The sequence below is a fragment of the Columba livia genome, chromosome 5 (assembly GCF_036013475.1).
Source record: "Columba livia isolate bColLiv1 breed racing homer chromosome 5, bColLiv1.pat.W.v2, whole genome shotgun sequence".
Lineage (NCBI taxonomy): Eukaryota > Metazoa > Chordata > Aves > Columbiformes > Columbidae > Columba > Columba livia.
In genome coordinates, this window is record NC_088606.1 from 53,439,446 (window position 1) to 53,459,299 (window position 19,854).

Here is a 19,854-nt window from a genome sequence, read left to right on the forward strand (position 1 = left end):
TAAGTTGGTTAGAGGTAAAAAAAATTTGAAACATCCTCTAATTACTGTCTGTGAAATGGAAAGTTGAGTACCTAAATACACACAGTGGATGGCTCAGTGCAACGCTCTTCAGGAAAAAGCATATACTTTCCACAGCTGCTTAAGAAGAATGCCCTGACTCAAATCTATAAATCAGGTGAGAGAATACTGTGGAAAAAATGCATCTTACATGTATTGACCTATTTCAATACTAAAATCTGCATATAGGAGAGCTATCACTGTTACGGAAATTTGTCTTCCCTTCTAGATAGTTCAGGTTACCATCTGCAGAGAGTTTAGAGGGATATTGCTGATTGATATCCATATATATTCAGATTCCCTATTCTCTGTCACACATTTTCTAACTGGGTTCTTAGTTTTGCTCAAAAAAACAAAGTAAACTCGATTTGCAAAGGGCCTGTGCAAGATGTTTGTTCTGGGTATGCGTCAGTTCTCTCTCTTGTCCATCTTGCAAGGGTAGCAGTGCAGGGTTAATGTCATGTGACTGAAATCTGTGCTTTCTTTGGATTTCTCAGTATTTCAGTTCCCTTGCTACAAAACATTGTAGAGAAACAAAAATATAATATACTCTTAATCCTGATTGAAACAGTCATTGTTCATCTTTAAAAAATGTCCAAATGGTGAAAAAATAAAATGGAAATAATTTCACAAAGGTTTTTTTTCAGTTACTGTGGAACTGTTCAAATCTTTGGTGGCTTTTTTTTAAAGGCGATGCTTTCTAAAATCCTAAAAAGCTCATTTTCAAAATACCAAGTGGCAATATCAAGTGTCTTAGTGGAAATAACATGACTGGTACTAACATGTTGGCAGTGAGTTTGACAAATGAAAATATTGATGGTCTCACTGCGGCTAACACTATGAAATATATTTTGCTGGCATCTCAGTCACCTTTTAGGAGACCATCATGCAGAGGAAGAACAGCCTGATAGCTTTAGACATGGCTTATTATTAAATTACAATGGTTTTAAAGGTTTGGTTGATCTTTCTTGTTCAGAAATTTTTCTCAGGATTTTGGTAACCAAGCTACAAATGGTTTCTAGAGCTTAGCTTTCCTCCTGCTTGTGCCACCATGGCCTGTCACTGCCAGTGCTGGGAGCATCGCCCAGGCCTGGGGGCAGCAGCTGAGAGCCGTTCAGCCCCACCAGGCCCTGCTCAGAGAATGACTTCCACAGGACTGGTGCTGATATATGAGCACGAGAAGTTTGGATGTGAATTCATAGAATCATAGAATGTCCTGAGTTGGAAAGGTCCCACAAGGATCGTCGAGTCCAACTCCTGTCCCTGCACAGGACAACCCCACAGTTCACACCATGTGTCTGAGGGTGTTGTCCAGTCTCTTCTTGAACACTGTCGGGCTTGGGGCTGTGACACCTCCCTGGGGAGCCTGTTCCAGTGCTCCACCACCCTCTGGGTGAAGAACCTTTTCCTAATGTTCAACCTAAACCTCCCCTGGCGTATCTTCCTGCCATTCCCTCAGGTTCTGTTGCTGATCACTAAAGAAGAGTTTGGCACCTGCCTCTCCTCCTCCCCTTGTGAGGAAGCTGTAGCCACCATGAGGTGTCCCCTCAGTCTCCTCCAGGCTGAATAAACCAAGTGACTTTAACCCCTCCTCATATGGCTTCCTCTCCAAACCCTTCACCAAATTTGTAGCCCTAAGTATTAGTTCTGGTTAGTTCAGCCTAAGTGTTAGTTTTGGTTTTGATTTATTCCTCGTTCCAAGGCGGAAGGGTTTGTAAACTGAGCAGTTTTAGATACACCTTCCAGGAGATTGAGAGCATTTGCTGAAGCTCCCTCACACACCCATATCCGCTATGGCAGTGCTTGTAAAAATATCTATCTATCATTAGAGCTTTGCATTCAAATCCCACTGTATTTCAGTCTGGAGACAGAAAAAGCCAAAAGTAACTCAGCAGATGTTGCCGGATGCTTTAAAAAGTGCATTTAAAACCTCCCTAAGGACCTATGTAAAAAAAGGCCCAGAAAAATCACAGTTAGTGCTACACACACACACATAAACAGATCCATTAACTGAAATAGCCTTTTAACTGTTACACATATTGAGCAGTATGAGCAAGCATTTTGTTGTTTGCTGTCTCTATTGATGTATCTGCACGGTGTTCAGCATCCTATAAATCCATTATAGCCAGGAACAGCTGCAGAGCAGACTGATAACCTGGGAAATGAGAACACAGCCAATAAACCAGCCCCAGGCTGGTCCCAGCCAGAGCCCTTACAGCTTGGACTATGTGCACCATCAGATAATGTCTAGATATCAACAAGACTCAAGTGTAAGAGCGCTTCCCAAGGAAGCAAAGGACTGTTTGACATTGTCAGGCTATTGCTGGGCTTGAGGAGTTCGTGAAAAAAGTAATCTGATGAGGTGTACAGGGCTCTGCACCCAGCTCCTGGGGAGCAGGCAGGCAGGGGCTTGGCCAGGGCTAGAGGAGACAGGCTGTGCACCTGCAGCGGCGGGAGCAGAGGGGAAACAGCACATGGGGTGGAGGAAGGTTGTGAAAATCTGGGCAGGCAGCGAAAAATCAAGCAGCCTGGCAGGAAAGGCTCTCCCTGGAAAGAACAGTGGTATCATGTGCCATCTGGAGGCTTAAAGCAGGAATGAAGAGGCTAGTTTCCTTTCTAGAGAGACAGCCATCAGCTTTTAGGTAGATACATGCCTTAATCAGAGCTGACATTATGTCAGCCTTTATCACAGAACCCATTTTCCTTCTGATAGTACATTCCCAGCGCTGGAAATACCACATCAGAATATCACCAGAGTGAAGAACAAATAAAAAATAAAGAGTCCAAATTTTTCTTCCAGAGTGTCTGTGACTTGAACTCTGCCAGGGGAAATTTAGGCTGGATATTAGAAAGAAATTCTTTACAGAGAGAGTGGTCAGGCATTGGAATGGCCTGCCCAGGGAGGTGGTGGACTCAGCATCCCTGGAGGTTTTTAAACTGAGCTTGGACATGGCACTTAGTGCCATGATCTAGTAAGTGGACTGAAGTTGGACCAAGGGTTGGACTTGATGATCTCTGAGGTCTCTTCCAACCCAGTCGATTCTGTGATTCTGTGACTTCTTGCCCATCCTGCCCTGCGCTGAAACAAGGGCAGAGACACGGCATGGTGCGTAGAGAGTGCTCTGTCCCTCACACTGAGCACGCAGCTCTTGTGAGCCTAGCAATCTTCTTGTAAGCGCTATTAATATACCAGGGATGTCTGTGAAACACGAGCATTACAGCCAAAATATCATTCCAAAGAATCTGGCTTCTCTCCTGGTCACTTGGAAAGCTGGAGGTAAAACGTGAATTGAAGTAACTCTCTTTAGATCAAAAGAGACTACATTTTCTAAGTGAGAAGGCTTAATTTGCTGGCTTTGCTCTGGCTGTTGGGAGATGACATCAATTTAAAATGAAATAAACCCAGGAAAAACAACTTGAATAGATAAATGGGGTTCTGCCAGGTAACAGGGACAGAGACGAACAAGCCCGGATCATGCATCTTTTTCTTCAGATCTGATAGTCTGAGAGGGGCTCCCAGTCTCTCCCCCTTGTGAGATGTACAAACAGCTCCTTCCCTTCTGCCAGCAGCACAGGCAGGAAGCAGCTCCTCCTGATGCTTCCAAGTCAGGTTTTCTGCTTTGTTTTCCTCCTTCTCCTTCCCAAGCAGGAGGCTGGTATGGGCAAAGAGCTTGCCCACCACAAGGGAGAATAGAACAAAGCACAGCACTGGAGAGAGACACTGTTTGCTACTAACTCATTAACATTTCTGCAAAGTGCTGAAAATGGAACCATTTAATGCCAGAGGTTTCAACAACATGAGTCTTATGTGAAGAGGTGAAGGGGACTCCCTGAAGCAGAGCCACAGTAACTGGAAAAAGGAAGTACAGTAACTTCTCTGGTGGGGATAAGAAGTGGGAGAACACTCTGCCTGCCTACCTCAGAAGTAAATCATTGATATTTGCATGCCATTCATTCTGCTGCTGGACAAAAGTGACTGCATCTGCATTTTAAAATTATTTTTTACTCAAATCACCCAGGAGCTGTTAAGACTCAGCATCTTTCCCATCACTAAGAGGCTTTTTGTTTTTACTTGAGAAAAGAAGCATGTGTAAAGTTTTTAGGTGTTTTTTCCATTCCAGCCTCCTGTTTCTGAGCCTCTTCTGCAAGCACATCCACATCTATTCATCTCCAAACTCCACTCACTGCCTGAAAACACCCAGCCAGGAAGGGCATCCAAGGGCAGCATTATTTCTGACCACATCCCATTTATCAAGCAAAGAACAGGACAGAAATGTTACATCCTCTCCTCTCTGACCTCCACCTTTTTAGTCTCAAAGGCAGTAAAACCAGTCAATGACAAGACTAGGTACAGAACACATTTTCCAGACAGGTTCATCTCTACCCACCCAAACAGACTAACAGTCCAAAGGACAGCCAGAACAATTGGCTTTACTGAGTTTTATTATTTTAAACCTATGAGATTTAAGGGAAAAAGAAAAAGGAATTTTGCTCTGTAAGTGTCTCCCTGAGGCTGATTGCCCCTGGCAGTGGTGGTCACCTGCTGCAGGCTCTGCACTGGGAGGTTCATTGTCACAGCTTTGCTTCTGCAGCACAAGTCTCACCAAGAGCACTCAGACAACCATCCTGCGGCTGCCACATGCTCCCAATGGAAGGGGATAAGGTGACCAGTCTTTGCTCTTCCCATCTCACCATGCAGTCATTTCAGCAGATGCAGCAGTTACCATGGAGGATCACAAGATTCTACAGAACATGTCAGCACCATGTGACAAACTGGAGAGCTGCTGAGTGCCAGTATCACCCTCCAGGCACATGATCCTCCTTGGGAGTGATTCAGATGGCAGCAAGGAATGGAAACTAAGAATTGTAGAAGAAAGGGACTTAACTAAGGTAATTTTATATGCATCAGCGGTCAGGTGATCTGTCATCAAGAAACCAGCTAGAACATACAAAGATACTTTTGCACACCCTTGTATCATTGCCCCTGACAACAGAGTATCTCCTTCAAGAGATGAAAAAGTCCTCACTCTTGATTTTCTGGAAGTCATAGAAACACTGGCTATTTCAGTGAGTGGAAATCTTTTGACTGACTTTTGATCAAGGTATTATTCCTCTAACTAGTACCAAGCTCCTCATTATGATCTTTTGAGGTCCCTTCCAATCCCTAGCATTCTAAACCACCAACCACCAGAACACATGGGCATTAGGCCTGGTCCTGCCAGGCAGGTCTCAATGACAAATGAACACCCTCACAGGGAGTCCCAGTGACCATAATACAAATCCAACTCAAGTGCCACCCTGGAGGATGGCAGCTCACTTTCTGTATCCATTCTAGAGCCAATCTAAATGAAGTTATATTTCGGCAAATTAATTTTATTCAAAAGGAACTGAAAATCCCAAGAAAGGGACAAGACAGGAAAAAACCCACAAAACAACAAGACAGAAAGTGCTCTAGGATGATGCTTTTTAATTGTTATTTTTATATCTTTAAAAACAAATCAAACCATTAAAAACATTATAGACATGTGCTGAAATTTCCTGTACAACAAATATGAAAACAATAAAATTTGTACATCATTTCAAGATATTCAACAGTCACTTATTTGAAACACATCACTTTTCCCTTCTTAAGCAGGCCCCAAATGGGAAAAAGAGTAGAACAGAAATGCAGGAGATGTAATTGCCACACAGTGGAGCTTTCAGCCCGAGAAGCTTTAGATAAGCAATGAGAGAAAACACTGACCAAAGAGACATCTCGGCAACTGTAACACAGAGAACATCAGAAGGCAGGGAAAAAGTATTTGCAGGAATTCAAGTCATCTTGACCAGGTAGATCCACAAGGTAGTAGGAGCACTACCTGTAGTCCTCCTGGAGAGAGAACCTATGAGGCACATCCCACTTATTCACATCAACACTATGGCCAATTTCGTGTTTACAACATTTCAAGCCTTACCAACCGCTTCCACCTATACCTGGGATCAGCAGGTCATTTACTTCAAACTTCAGTCCCTTCTCACAATGAGTCAGTTTTGGGAAAACACATGCATACAGTTATATTAAAAATGGATAATCATTAGATGATGACACAAGTGAGAATTTGGCACCTGCTTCCAACATCAAACCAATAGGACAGGGAGGTTTGTTTTCTGCAAGAGTATCTGGGCAGTGGTTAGGCAGAAACACACCACTCGAGCTGGTTTTCTGATGTTCTGCTGCAATATAACACAAACACACAATCTAGCACAGAAGATTCATCTTCCTCTCTTCTGTGCTATGTTAAACAAGGGCCTTCTGAAGCAAGAAAGCATTTGCCACCCTAAGGCAGCAAGTTCTTGGAAGACCTGGAATAGTGAATACTGGCTCTATGCTCCACACAGATGGACAGTAATTAAAAGATTAAGAGGAAAAAAAAAAATAATGTGACTGTAAGGGGCGAGCTGTCTTCCCCTCCCAGTTCCTTTGGAATGGTTCTGTTTGGTCCAAGTGGTTTATCTTTGTGTCATCTGACAGCAGCTTAGGAAGAATGCCAGGTGAGAGATCCACTATGTGGGGACTGCCAGTTTGGATGGAGTTGGGAAGGATCATTTTGTTTATTTACAAGTATTTCAGAGAAAGACCAAAAAAATATATATTCAAGAACACACAAATGGCTGCTACAAAAAAAGCTGAAGCGCACTGTGGTTTGTCCTCCAGTTTTGCTCACAGAGCACACCATGTTGTAAAAGATTCCTCTGGATATCTGTAAAGTTACAGTTGTGCACCAGGAATTCCTATGTTTTCTTTCAGCTGACAGTGAATCCTGTGAGGTGGTTATGTTCCACTGCAATGCCACATATAGTCCTAGCATCTGTAGCTTTTTCTGACAACTCTGCTAAAACAAACAAATAACCAGAAAAAACCCAAACAAAAAAAAAAGCAGCAGAATTCAAGGAACTCTGGTTATTAAACCTTCATAAGATTTTCACCTCTTTATAGCTATTCTATAGCATTATTCATAAACTTCATATTCCTCTGCAATGCATCCAGTGCAATGATCCGAAGACCAACAAACATCCCCCAAGCTACTTAAGAAGTCCTTCATTGGTAATGCCTTCATAAGTCTAACAGTTATGTACCAGCAAAATAAAGCCAATCTAATCCCTGACTTGTAACATCAGCAACAAGGGGTCTTCTGCTTGTTTGTTCCATTTTTAAAAGGACCAGTTAAAACAACAGCAGCAGTATATTGCAAATAATTATAAAAAAATTACATTAGATCAATGAGATGCAGGCAGGTAAGATGTATCTCAGTTTCGAATGGCTAAAACAACAGAATAATTGGTCTTCACAGCAGAATGTTGTGCAATTTGTTTTGGTAGAAACAGTAAAGCCAGTCAATCTGTTTGGGGGTACTTGGACACTTGGAACCTTAGTTCAACATTTTCACAGATTTATATATTTGAGGAAAACAACAACATTGATGAAAAGACACCGACCTGAGTAAAACTCTATTAGAATAGAGTGATCATTATTCAGTAAATCATATATTGCACCTTCAAATAAATCTTCATAAATTGTACAAAAAACCAGAATACCAGCCAGAAACAGGGAGGAGCTATTCTGTCCTTCATACACACCCACACGCAACCCCGCACACGCATTCACATATTCACTTGCTCAGTTTTTTTACTATAGTTAAAGCTCGGAGTGCAGACCACACTCCTTTTCCTCTAGCAGAGGCACTGAAACATTAAGGCAGGTGATATTTGTGGTGAAACGCAAAAACAAAGCTCACCTCCAAACTTCTGGAGAGTCCTGCCAACAGTGCAACTACAGTTACATTTGACATAAGCCTTATTTAAAAATCTGTGTTCTCATTAAGAGTTTCAGTACAAAAATAGAATCTCTGCTGTTTTTTTTTCCTAGAGTAGCAACTAGAAAAGGCACGATTTCCAAGTACAAATGTCCATTTGAAGGAGCTGTTTGTACTCCTCTTTAAATAAAAAGGAACACAGAAAAAAAAAACCAGAGGCACATATCTATAGCTAAGTAACCAGATACAGTAGATAAAATATGTTCCTGAAACTTAAATATATTAAAACAGCCCACAAGCCTGGTGTCTGTAAAATGAAATAATATAAAATTGTAATAAAAACTTTGTGTTATTAATATTTAAATTCTAGTTCACTGTTCATACTGCAAATGCTATTTCACCTATCAGCACTGTTATATTCCCAAGAAAAAGCAAGATTCCTGTGTTAAATTTAAATAGTTTTGCTTGATTTTGTTTTTTTTAAATATCAGTCTGCAGCTTCTGCCAGCATTGTGGTTTTCCTCCTGTAGGTCACATCTTCGAATGCAGAGAGAACGGCAGAAGCCAGACGTGAGACACTGCACACAATCCCAGGAAACATGAGTAGAACATCTCCCTTTGCTCTGTGCAGATACACCTCCCGCAGACGCTGCCTTCCTTCCAGGTTACGCGTGGTAGCCGTTGGCCTTCCCGAAGCTTGACCCAGGTGTGAAATTTTCATAGATTGCCATTGCTGTCATGTTTTGGTAAATAAGATCAGTTTTCTTGTCTTTCTGGGATCTAATAATATCCATAACACACTGGTTTAGGAAGACGTACTGGTCCTGGTGGGAGAAGAAGAAAAAGGAAGGTAATATATTTCTAGAAAATACCTGATTTTGGAAGTAATTCTGCTCCTGAATATAGGTTTTGGTTTTCAGATGCACTGCACCGAACGTTATCAGAGAGATTTAGAAGCTGTATGTATAGTCCACAGAAAATAGGGTTGGAATGGACCTCATGATGTCATCTGATCACCCCCCATAAAAAACGAGGATCAAATTTACTGTCATGCCAAAACCACACTTTCTTGATGGAGATTTTACAGCTGTTTCCAAATCAGTTTGAATTAATCCACACACTTCCTTGGATCAAAGTGATAATTTCAGCATGAGCATGTGTGTTCCCACAGAACACAAAAGAAAAGCAGCACACCAAGACCACTTGACTCAAGATAATTCTGGCTCACAGCTATAAAGATAAGACTGACATAGGTAAAACAAGCTGCAAAGAACTTTTTCAGGATTTGATTCTTTGCAGCTGGAAATGCCAGTCCCAAAGTACTCTGTGAAAGGACTGCTTAGACATATCGCAGCCCCTGGCTACAACTGTGGCTATGGAGAGAGATGAGGCAGGAAGGAGGGAAGTTAAATAAAAACAATTCACATTGCTTGTTAATATCTCATTTTCCTGTAATTCGGAGCTACATCTTGAGTCCACTCTTCCTGGATTATTAAGCACTTTGGAAAAATATGCTGCTGGGTGACAGCCAGCCCCACCTCAGTCTGCACCATTAAAGGCCGGTGCATGCGAAGATCGTACACCACTCCGTACACATCCACAGTGTTCTCCATTTCAATCTGCTGAATCAGGCGGTCAATGGCAATGAACGTCCCTGTCCTCCCGACACCGGCACTGCAACGACACGGAGAACTAGTTACTGCTTCCTCTCAATCGCCTGCTCACTGGTGGCCCGATGAAAAGACAGTGAGGCTAGTAAGATGCTTTCTGTTACTTCAGCGGCACAGGTGTTACAAGTCTCTGCAGTCCAGAGGGGTGGTTCGTGACACCACCAAGAAGGAGGGAGGACACATTTCTGGGCTTCCCAGCCTTGCACATGCACAAGATTACAGAAAAAAGCACTTGAAAAGGCAAGTTTTGCAGGCTAGGAGAGACAGTCTGTTCTAATGAACTTCTGTATTGTGTACTTTGCTACCTACATAGCACTGCTATGTTTCTGAACCATGAGAAAAAGGTTTTCATTTAGCAGGGTGAACCTTTAAGAAAAGAGACCTTTTTCCTCCCCAGCCGCGCTGAAAAAGAATTGTTTTTTAAAAAGCCACAAGGTAACAGTGTGTCTAATACAAACATGTTAAGCTGTTCCTACCTGCAGTGCACCAGAGTAGGAGAGTCAATTGGATTTTGACTGCTGTACTCGTGAACAAGGTGTCTGAAGTTGATGAGAAGGTCTGTTGTCTCCGGCACTCCGTGGTCTGGCCAGGAGGTGAAATGGAATTGACGCACTGTGTGGCTCTCTGGTGTGTTGGACTAGAGGAATATACATTAAAAAAAATAAAAGAGAAAACTGACTTCAGAGGAGCACCAGTTAGGCTTCCTGCCATATATACTGGGCAAAGCTCAGCTTCATTAAAGATGCTTGTTATAAACTGTGCAGTCATTTGAGCAAGGATATCTCAGTTTCCCTCTTCCATCTCCTCTGATAGAGAATACTTTGAAATAACTTCCTTTTAGTCCAAGATTTGCTTCAAGATCATCTCTCCTGCATTACATTTGTTGACAAAGATGGGGCTAAATGTTAAGTCTAGGAGATATCACAATTATCTAAATAAACAAAAGTTTTGGTGCAAGTCTCAGGGAAACATGAGCTGCAGTATCACTGATGGGGCATTCAGTAATTCCCATTAGCAGGCTGGATTTTGCTGGCACATCCCTTTCTGCCACAGGGAGGGTCTTACTGACAACTTATTCCCACCTCTGGATATGTTACTGTTTTAGGAAGCCAGGGCATATGAACAAATGCATATACAGAAAGATCACAGAAATCTCATTGGTACATAGTGTGAAAGGTTTTAAGAAAGACTTGACAGAAAGCAGACCAATACATTCAAAGCCTCACATTAAAATAAACCACTCTCTCCTTTTTCCCCTCAGATAACTATGAATTCTACTAAGTTTTAGTGAAATTATTACATTCTGTCACTCCATGGTTGCTTGACTTATGAAGTCACAGTGATACAATAAACCACTTCTACAGATATTTATACACTAACAACTGAGGGGGTACTCACCTTTTCTACAGTGAAATCTCTTATTGTCCATTCTGGAAGGACAATCTCTGAGACCATTGTCACAATAATGTCACCATAGCTCTTGGGTTGTTTATCTGGCCAGTATTGCTCACATTTTGTCTAAGAAGAGAGTTAAAATGTTAGACACATTACACACAGCAGTGAAGCAGCTGACGGTTAAGTTTTAAATCACACACCACTTGAAGCAGGGCTAGAAAGCACATCACCCTTCCCAATGGCCTGTCACAAGGCAGGAGGAGCTCTACCAGAATAATTCTTTAGGGAGAAGAGCGCACCCTTAAAGATAGTGATTCCACAACCCTCCTAAGACGATCTATTCTGGTAGCCAGCAGATACAAAAAATGGGGAAAAGCTAAAAACATGTGGCTTATTTAATTCAGAAAACAGTTTTCCAGAAAGCGAATGGTTGTTAGAAGAAAGTGGTCTGTCTCCAACCTGCTAGGATAACAGCAAAATTAGAAAGAGTCAGCTGTCCTCAAAGAGACCATTCAGATCTAATAAAAACATACCCGGGCTTGTTCAACACATTTTGTCAACATAACAATAGAGTAGATATTCTTTTCCCAAATCATGCGCCAGAAGTCTTCTATAGTATTGGGTAAAGGACCCTGTGCAGCAATAAATGCCTTCTTTGAGTTATAGCCCTAAGAAGAAAGAATAAAATAATATATATATAGACACACACATTTGCATCAATGAGACATGTAAAGCTGATTTTGAACATTGTGATGTGTTAAACCTGCATCATAAAAAATACACGTTATATTCCATTTCAACTAATGAAGCAACTTACAGGCATATAGTTTGCATTAATATAATCATCAGTTGCAGAGCTTTGATCTGAAAGTTTAACACGAGAAATATCATCTGCAGAAAGACAAAACAAAGAAAATTATGAATTTTAGAACCAGAGCTTTTCAGAAATATACTGCTTCATCTATTGCAAGGTTTCTAAATAAGAAGTGCTTTAGAACAATGTGCATTTTAACAAGAATATAACTTAAGGGATTAAGGGTTTAAAATTTTTATAATGAAAGACTTCAGCAAAATGAGCCACCAGAATAAAAATACAGAATAGTCAGAGAATTATTATTCTTTTTTTAAAACATAGTTTGGTTTTGCAAATTTATGAAATTTACTATAGTTTTAGTTACTGGAGAAAAACGGGTAATTTGTTTCCTGCTGCCATGGCAGCTGATGTTTTCCCTCCAAAGCATCCCTAAACACCCACCACTCTTTGCGCTCAATTCCATCTTACACTCCGCCACGCTAGGATGCCCACAGACAGCCTGGCAGGGCTTAGGACCTTAGCTCATCTGCAAAGCTGGCCTGCAGGGTCTTAGTATTTCTCATAGCTCTGCACACCTGTCTGTCTGTAGTCAACCATGAGCCTCTTATTTTTTCTATCTGGACTGCATGTTTCTCAAAACTGGAAAATGATTTCAAGGGAAAGTTCTTCAAGGAGCTTTCCTGAGGGAAAGTTTAGGAACTTTAGGGAATGTTCTCAAGAGAAAGCTCTTTAGGTTTGCTTATATAGTGATTTTGGGAAAGCAGTAGCCCAAATTCATCTATTTGGAAAGTGACATCAATCCCTCTTTGAAACCTCTGGGTACTATTAAAGCCAGATTAGCCAAACCCAAGGTTTTCACCTGAAAACCAGTAGAAGATGCAAAACCTAAGAGAGCAACTCACATGGTAAGACATTATTGTATCTATTTTTTCCCCTGTTCTCAGCAAGTTCAGCAGCAAATTTGGGCTGATGAACACCAGCAGACTTGAGTTCCTACAATAAAAAAAAAAGGATTCATGAGCACCTGGTCCTAGTTTAGGAATCATACAGAAATAAAACAATACAAATACTCCAAACACTCCTGGCCTTTGCTGTAAAAGTAGCCATATTAAACTGGAAGAAATGACAATAAAAATCAGCTTTTTACAGAGTGGGAGTGTGACAGTGACAAACCAGCTAGAGAAGGGATTAATACACAATGAAGGAATAGTAGTGTGTTTAAAACCCAGAGATGAGCTTTAAAAGCGTGGAAACAGTTCTGCAGAAATATATGACAGGGACATCAACTGCACCCTCATTGTGACCCCGAGGCATAAGCTTTGCAGATATTGGAGGGAAAATGGGAGCAAGTACATCATGAAAGGCCTGAAGAAAGCCATATCTGCAAGGAAGGCAAGGGCAGAGCACCAGCCTGTAAAGTAAAATCAAAGAGACAGAATTGGATCTGGAAAGAAGAAAGTCAATAGGTTCGAGGAGTTGGAAAATAATATATATATATATATATATATATATATATATATATATATATATAATCTAACAGCAGACATGACAATAGAAGCCTTACTGACACTCAATTCCTGTCTTTTGTACCATAGAACAATTGTGCTTTAGGGCATTTAATAGGAAAACAGTTGCGGTCACTAAGGAAATCCTAATTGCTATTTCCTTGACTGCTCCTCGAGCTGTTCACAGGTGTGGTTTGCAAATCACACCTACACATTCAAGGAGTCAGTGATATTAGCAAGAAACCTGTCTTGCTTTGTACAAAAACAAGATTAAAAATCAAAGCGCAGAGAAGTTAAACAGCTTTCCCTTAGCTAACTCGGGCAAGGACTCTAGAGATCCTGGCTCTGGTGAGAGCCCTGAGCAGCAGCCATGCTGGAAGCTCACAGGTAGAGATAATGGTTCAGATGTGAAATATTTACCACGCACTTCAACTAAATTTGGAGCTGAATCACAGAAGGGAAGGATAATATACATGCAGCTTAATAATCTTTAGAGTAAAGGACTCTTCTCCTTCACTAAGCCTCACAATCCAGAGGAATGTTAATTTGCCATTCCCAAAATATTTGTCATGAAGCTCTCTCCACTGAGGACACATACCTCATACTCTTCAGCAAAACCACAGTTGGAGTCAGCTTGCTGTTTCTTAAAGTAGGACTCAAAGTTCTCCACTTTAATCATTTTTGATCTAAAATGAGAAAAGCCATGTATTGGTAACTGGTATTAGGTAAATAAATTATGAATTCAGTTAATGCGTTAGAAAGTGTATCTTACTTACTTCTTGACTCTTCAGGGGAGGGTGGGGGGAAGAAAAAAAGGTTGATTAGAAACATGCAGCTGTATTTTTCACTATGTGAATCTAAGAATGAAAGCATGACTGTTAGTAGCAGCCACAAAACTGAGCATTTACAGAGGTCAGGATGTCAAGCATAGCACTTAACTGATCTGTTAAACCAAGGAGAGAAGAGCACATCTTTCAGGAAGAGAATATCACAGAAGGTGTCAGCCACTTCTGTGCTCCCAACAGATTGGCCCCATGTCTTTTAAGTCAGTTGTCAAAGTCTACACATGTCTTCATAGCACACTCCGACCATGCTTTTCCATCAGCACAAAAACTGGTGCAAGAACCAATGATGTGATTCAATTGCACTGCCTGTGACTTCCAATACAATGTGGTTACCCTCCCATTGACAGTTTTTACATTCTCAACATTATCAGAATGGCTGAGCACAAAGAAGTCATAAAACAAAGGAAAATTCAGGCCACAGTGCAGAATTTTGCCTGTGTGCACTTTCTGCACAATGTGGATTGTTTCCTCGATGTGCATGGAAGCCTGTGTCTCATTCAAACATCCTCTTTTTCAAGACTACTTGGAGCATTTGTGTGTCTAATAGAGATTCATGAAGGGAGCACTCAAATCCCTGTGGCAACTCTAGAAGTCTCAATATGATTCTTTTTAGTATGCAGGGTGGAGTCTTGACATTCCACAAGGAATTAATACTGCAAAATACTATATAAAACTGCATAGAAAACAAGTATCAGGGTTCAGAGTAAGTTTTGCAAATAACACTTGAGCTCACAAAGCAATGTGTGAAAGGATCTGGACTTACTTAATTGGAGAAAAGGACACTTCAGTATTTCTTTTATCTTTCCTATAAGGTGAAAGAAAACAGAATAGGTTCACAGTAGAATTTAATGGAATACATATGAGATTTCTGATGACAGCTATTTCCTGTGCCTGTTCAGAACAATTTCTTTCAATGCACCTCATTCTGTCCAAAAAAAACCCTCCCTGCAGCTAACCTTACACCTGGAGTAAGAATAAAATACTTTATCCTTCATTCAGTGATTTTATGTAGTGGGACTGTTTTTTTTCTGCTGGAAGCAGGGGATAACATCTGAATACAAAGTACATGGTTTGGTGGAAGTAGTACACCTGAGGGATCAGCAACACTAGCTGACATCTCCGGGGAATTGCGACTTATTCCCAGAATCCCTACACTAAGTGTTCAACAGTGATGTGTCAGTGGTACTGAAAGTGGAAGCTGAATGAAAATAAGTGTCACTAACTTTGAAGGAAGCTCATTAGTGTCCACAGCTATTGGACACACTTGCAAAAATAACAGCAGTTAATCAAAGAAACTAAGAAAACTGGACCTAGGGCACTACAGCTGACTCTTTAGAAAGGATGTACCACACGATCAGAAGCAAGAAAAAGCCTTTGTGGACTCTTAAGTGCCAGATTATTCAGAAAAGATTGGAAACAGAAAGATCAGCTCAAACCCTGACAACTCCTCAGCTTCTGGAAACTCCAGAATGGAAGTTTCATGTGACAGGCCATCAAGCAATTAAAAAGTGTGATTAATGGATAATTTAAAATAAAACCATCTATGATACAATTACATATGTCTTTTAGCACAAAAATTTGTGACGTTTGCTCTCTTCTGACTGAATTATTTCAGAGTGTATGAGTTCAGAAAAGCTAAACAAAACAAATCTTAACTCATCAGTTTGTAACTATAGGGTTGAACAAAGTAATTAAACTAGTTTGATACATCAACTCTGATCTGCAACATCCAATAACATTTTAATGGAATGTATTTTAAAGCATTATGACAGAAGTGGATGAAGTAGAGAGGCCTTTTTAGGAGAAGATACTGAAGTGAAATAGCTGGTGTTCCTTATCCCAACAAATACAATAATGAACACGCGTTACCTTCCCCTTCTCCAGAATATGAAACCCCCGATAGCGACTACAGCCAATATAGCTAAAAGGCATCCAATAACGGCTCCAGCAATGACCCCTGATAAAAGAGAAACACTATCAGTCATTACTGATTTACCCCTTTGGTAATGATCTAGCTCAATCCACATGCTACAAGAGAACACTCTGCTCTACCAAACATGTTGTTATACTGTGTCCTTTGGCAGTACCAGTATTGAAAGTTTGTTAAGAATAATAAGCCAAGAATGATAAATTAATAAAAAATTGGGATCAAGGGACCAGTATTTGCATTTCAATACACCTGCTTCTAATTTACCAGAACTGTTACAACATTAGATACTTTTTGCTACTTGTTTCTGTACCAAAGCCTCTATGTGCCACCCAATCCCTTTTAGCATGCTATGAGTACCACAACTTTTGGTTACTTCCACAGTGGAAGGCATACATGCAAAAAAGAGGACACCCACAAAACTACTAAGGTGTGAATTTACAGAGCAGTGTCACTGCAAAGCTACAAAGAAATAGCCCATCACAGAGAAACCAACAGGTGTTTTGCTGTTATTATGAAACTTGCCATAATTAAGGAATCTCCACACACTGTATGTGCCAAACCAACCAGTCCTGTATTTGACATTAACTATACCTGGATCCTGGGGTAGCAAAACCAGCTGAGAGCAGGGTGAAAACGATACATAACTATCTTCCCCCACAATGATGTTGGCCATAGTAAAGCTTATATTAGTGAAACCTGCAACACATGCCCTGTTGATAAGGGAGAAGAAAAAAGAAAACAGGTACATTACATGGTTTTAACAGCCTTAAGCAACATCTATAATCTTTTGATTAGATGATCTTTTTAGATTTCAAGCACAGCAAAATTAAGCAAACAGCAGTTTGAGATAAATACCTGTATGAATGAAGTGGAATCAATGGTCCGTTTTCGTAGCCATACATTGAGTTTCCCTTGCCTACATTAACGATGTTTGTACCACTCTGAGAATGGAAAGAAGGTGATTTTGCCTGCTCTGTATCTATGACATATGTTACATAGGTGTCTGTCATCTTCTTCTTGAAATCTTTGTATGTGTTGTTCAATTTAGACTTCAAACACTCACAACCTTCAGGAAAAAAACAAGGATATACATGGTATACATCATCCACTGATTTTGTGTCAATCAGCACAGTGGCTGAGATGCTAATACAGTGTGTCACATTAACCAGTTGTCCTTTCTCCATAAACACCACATGATATGAAATGCTGAGTGCAACAGACAAACTCAGAAATCTCTTCTACTGCAATACAATTTACTGAACTACCTCCCAACTCCCCAGTGTTGTTTTAAAATCCTTTCAGTTTTACTCCTACCGTGTATCATAGAGCTTCTCTGTAAAGCTACACACTCTATCAACTAATATATGCAGAGAGTACTATATGCATATATATGCATATAGTACTATATGCATATAGTACTATATGCATATAGAAAAAGTCAACTGGTATTTGGTAGCATTGTACTACCCAAACAGCATCCAGCCTCACTGGGGTGACACTAACCTTGTCCTGACCTATACTTCCTTGCTGTGTCTTACAAGAAGTCTTACACCTATGCATAAAGAGATGAGTCAATTTCTGCCTTCTCTTGACACAGATAAGCACTGAACCAGTCATCAGAACAGTTTCTCTTTCGAAAGACCAAGAAGAACAGGCTGCCACAGTCAAACAGTGACCAACAGGACACCATCTACAGAACAGCATCAGTTTACAGTGTATGTCATTAGAAAATGAACTATAGAAAGTTGAGGCAAATTTCGCAGTTGAGGCACCTGTGACTAAGAGGTAATAAACAAGCTCAGGTTACCAGTTGTCCAGCAACTCAAGAGCAAGCAAGCTGATGTAAATATTCAAAGTGTTGTAGGAGGAAAAAGAGTCTTGCTCATTTGACTGAAGTGTACATACATTGGTCTCTACTGACTGCCTTTACAAAGCTAAAAGCTCCTTCTAAAACTAGATATAGCATTGAATTCACCTTTAAAAAGGAGAAGCCTTACAGCAGCTCTAAAAGGTGGAAATGCACCAGTAAATTTTCTACAGCTGTGTAGACAAGGTTTGATCTGCCACCAGCAGAAAAGCTCTCATCAGCTGTAACTGTGTAGGAACAGAGTGCAAGACGGCTCTTCTAATGTGCTCTTTTATTAAAAGCCACCGATGTTGCAATTAACTCAGTTGCCTAGAAATGGGTGTTCAGTACTACCTGAGATACATTTATGTCCCATCTGGTCCCTAGTTTCCATTTCTAAAGGATGTATGTCCCAAGTTATATCTGCAGCTCCTTGTGGATGTCTTGGATATCAGCTGAGGACATCTCCAACAGCCTTAGACACCATCGCTTACACAATTTAATAAAGTCCCTTCCGCCTAAAGACAGAGAAACATCTCAAGCATATTAATGCTATGTCCACACTACAAACCTGCAGCAATGCTTGGCCATAAGGATGTTTTTCTGCTCCTATCAAAGCACTTGGAGTCTATTTTAAATACAGGTAATCTTCCTTCCTTATTTCTCTCAAACACATCTTGAAAGTCCTCCTTCTTTAATACCTTGCAATTAAAACCACACCAAAGAACACACTGAATCTCATCAAGACTGAACAGGGTTGGCAGAAGGTACAAGCAGAGCTGTTGCTGCATGCAAGAGACTGATGTTCTAAACAGCAACTCCTGGGCAGCTGCATAGACATTTGAAAAATAGCAATTTTCTGCACTGATGTACTATATATATAGGCATTTCTTGCACATATGTTGTATGGAAAACAATAGAAGAAAGATCTACAGTCAAAGTGCTGCAAGATCAATTTCCAGTGTTAAGACAAAGGATAAGCATGAATGTCAGTTTCCCCCAAGTGGGAGATATCTCCATCAGCTGCTTTATTCCTCCAGTACACTGGCAAAATGAAATGAAAAGAAGCTCAACTAGAACCTATGCTGCAAAGGTAAACTGATTATGATTTATCACTAGATATTGACCAATTAAAGTATTTCTCTGTTTAGATGCTTTAAAGAGGTGAATTTGATAGACTACCCTTTAGCTTTTGCTGGTGCGCAACCTCCCATGGCATATAATGCTGACAATGTTATTCAAGCCCTCCACCTGCACCCATCTCTCTCAGTTAATGAAGCATTTAAAGTCAAATCAAAAGGAAAGCACTCTCTCTGTCTCAAGATCTTACTGCAGATATCTTCCAACTGAAGAAGGGAGAGGGAAAAGCTGCTTATATTAGCAACTCTGAAAAATTATTCAGGGCTGGAAGGATACTACACAATCTTGTGGCAGGAATGACTGGCAAACTGAGATGGCAACATGGCAGTGGCAGCACACAAGACATATACAAGGGTAAGTCAGGCTGGAAAAGGCTGAGTGAAAAGAGTAGCTTTCTGAAAACAAGGAGTGATCTGACTTCAATAAAACAAGTTATTTGCCTCATGATTTTTGAATGGTGATAAAAAAACTGAGACAGCATTTTCTCTCTCCATTTAACACCTATTTAGTGCTTAAAACAATGCTGTCTGATAAACTGTTTCACATAGCTACAAGATAATATCATAACATCTTACCTTCGTCTTCTGTTGTGATCATTACTGCATAGGCTTTTAATGGTCCCTTCCTTGACTCAAAGTCAGAGAATTCAACAGACAACGAGCTGTGACTGACTGCCTTCACTAAAGGAGCTTCGCTTGGACGAGGTGGATCTACAAACAAATACTTTTTAGTACTTTAATGATTGATAAAGTTTTCCAAACAAGAAAATGCTGTAATACTGATGTTGTTCATATAACGTATTATTTATTGCACGTCGTATTAGATTTTGCATGAATGTAGTGTTTCATTCATAATCTGT

At 40.5% G+C, this 19,854-nt stretch overlaps 1 protein-coding gene across 3 annotated transcripts in view; it reads right to left on the reverse strand.

The window, feature by feature from the left end:
- Positions 1–5,504: 5,504 nt before the first annotated feature.
- The window catches only part of PTPRJ (protein tyrosine phosphatase receptor type J), a 77,909-nt gene continuing 63,559 nt past the window's right edge, over positions 5,505–19,854 (reverse strand). For all 3 annotated transcript variants that reach the window (XM_065065192.1, XM_065065190.1, XM_065065191.1), the window contains 13 exons: positions 19,571–19,705; positions 16,865–17,075; positions 16,601–16,719; positions 15,949–16,036; positions 14,843–14,884; positions 13,833–13,920; positions 12,632–12,722; positions 11,733–11,806; positions 11,449–11,583; positions 10,919–11,038; positions 9,997–10,157; positions 9,389–9,524; positions 5,505–8,674 (listed from right to left, as the gene is read on the reverse strand). In XM_065065192.1, the coding sequence (XP_064921264.1) occupies positions 8,516–8,674; positions 9,389–9,524; positions 9,997–10,157; positions 10,919–11,038; positions 11,449–11,583; positions 11,733–11,806; positions 12,632–12,722; positions 13,833–13,920; positions 14,843–14,884; positions 15,949–16,036; positions 16,601–16,719; positions 16,865–17,075; positions 19,571–19,705 (1,559 nt within the window). In that variant the 3' untranslated portion in view covers positions 5,505–8,515. The remainder of the gene's footprint in view (positions 8,675–9,388; positions 9,525–9,996; positions 10,158–10,918; positions 11,039–11,448; positions 11,584–11,732; positions 11,807–12,631; positions 12,723–13,832; positions 13,921–14,842; positions 14,885–15,948; positions 16,037–16,600; positions 16,720–16,864; positions 17,076–19,570; positions 19,706–19,854) is intronic.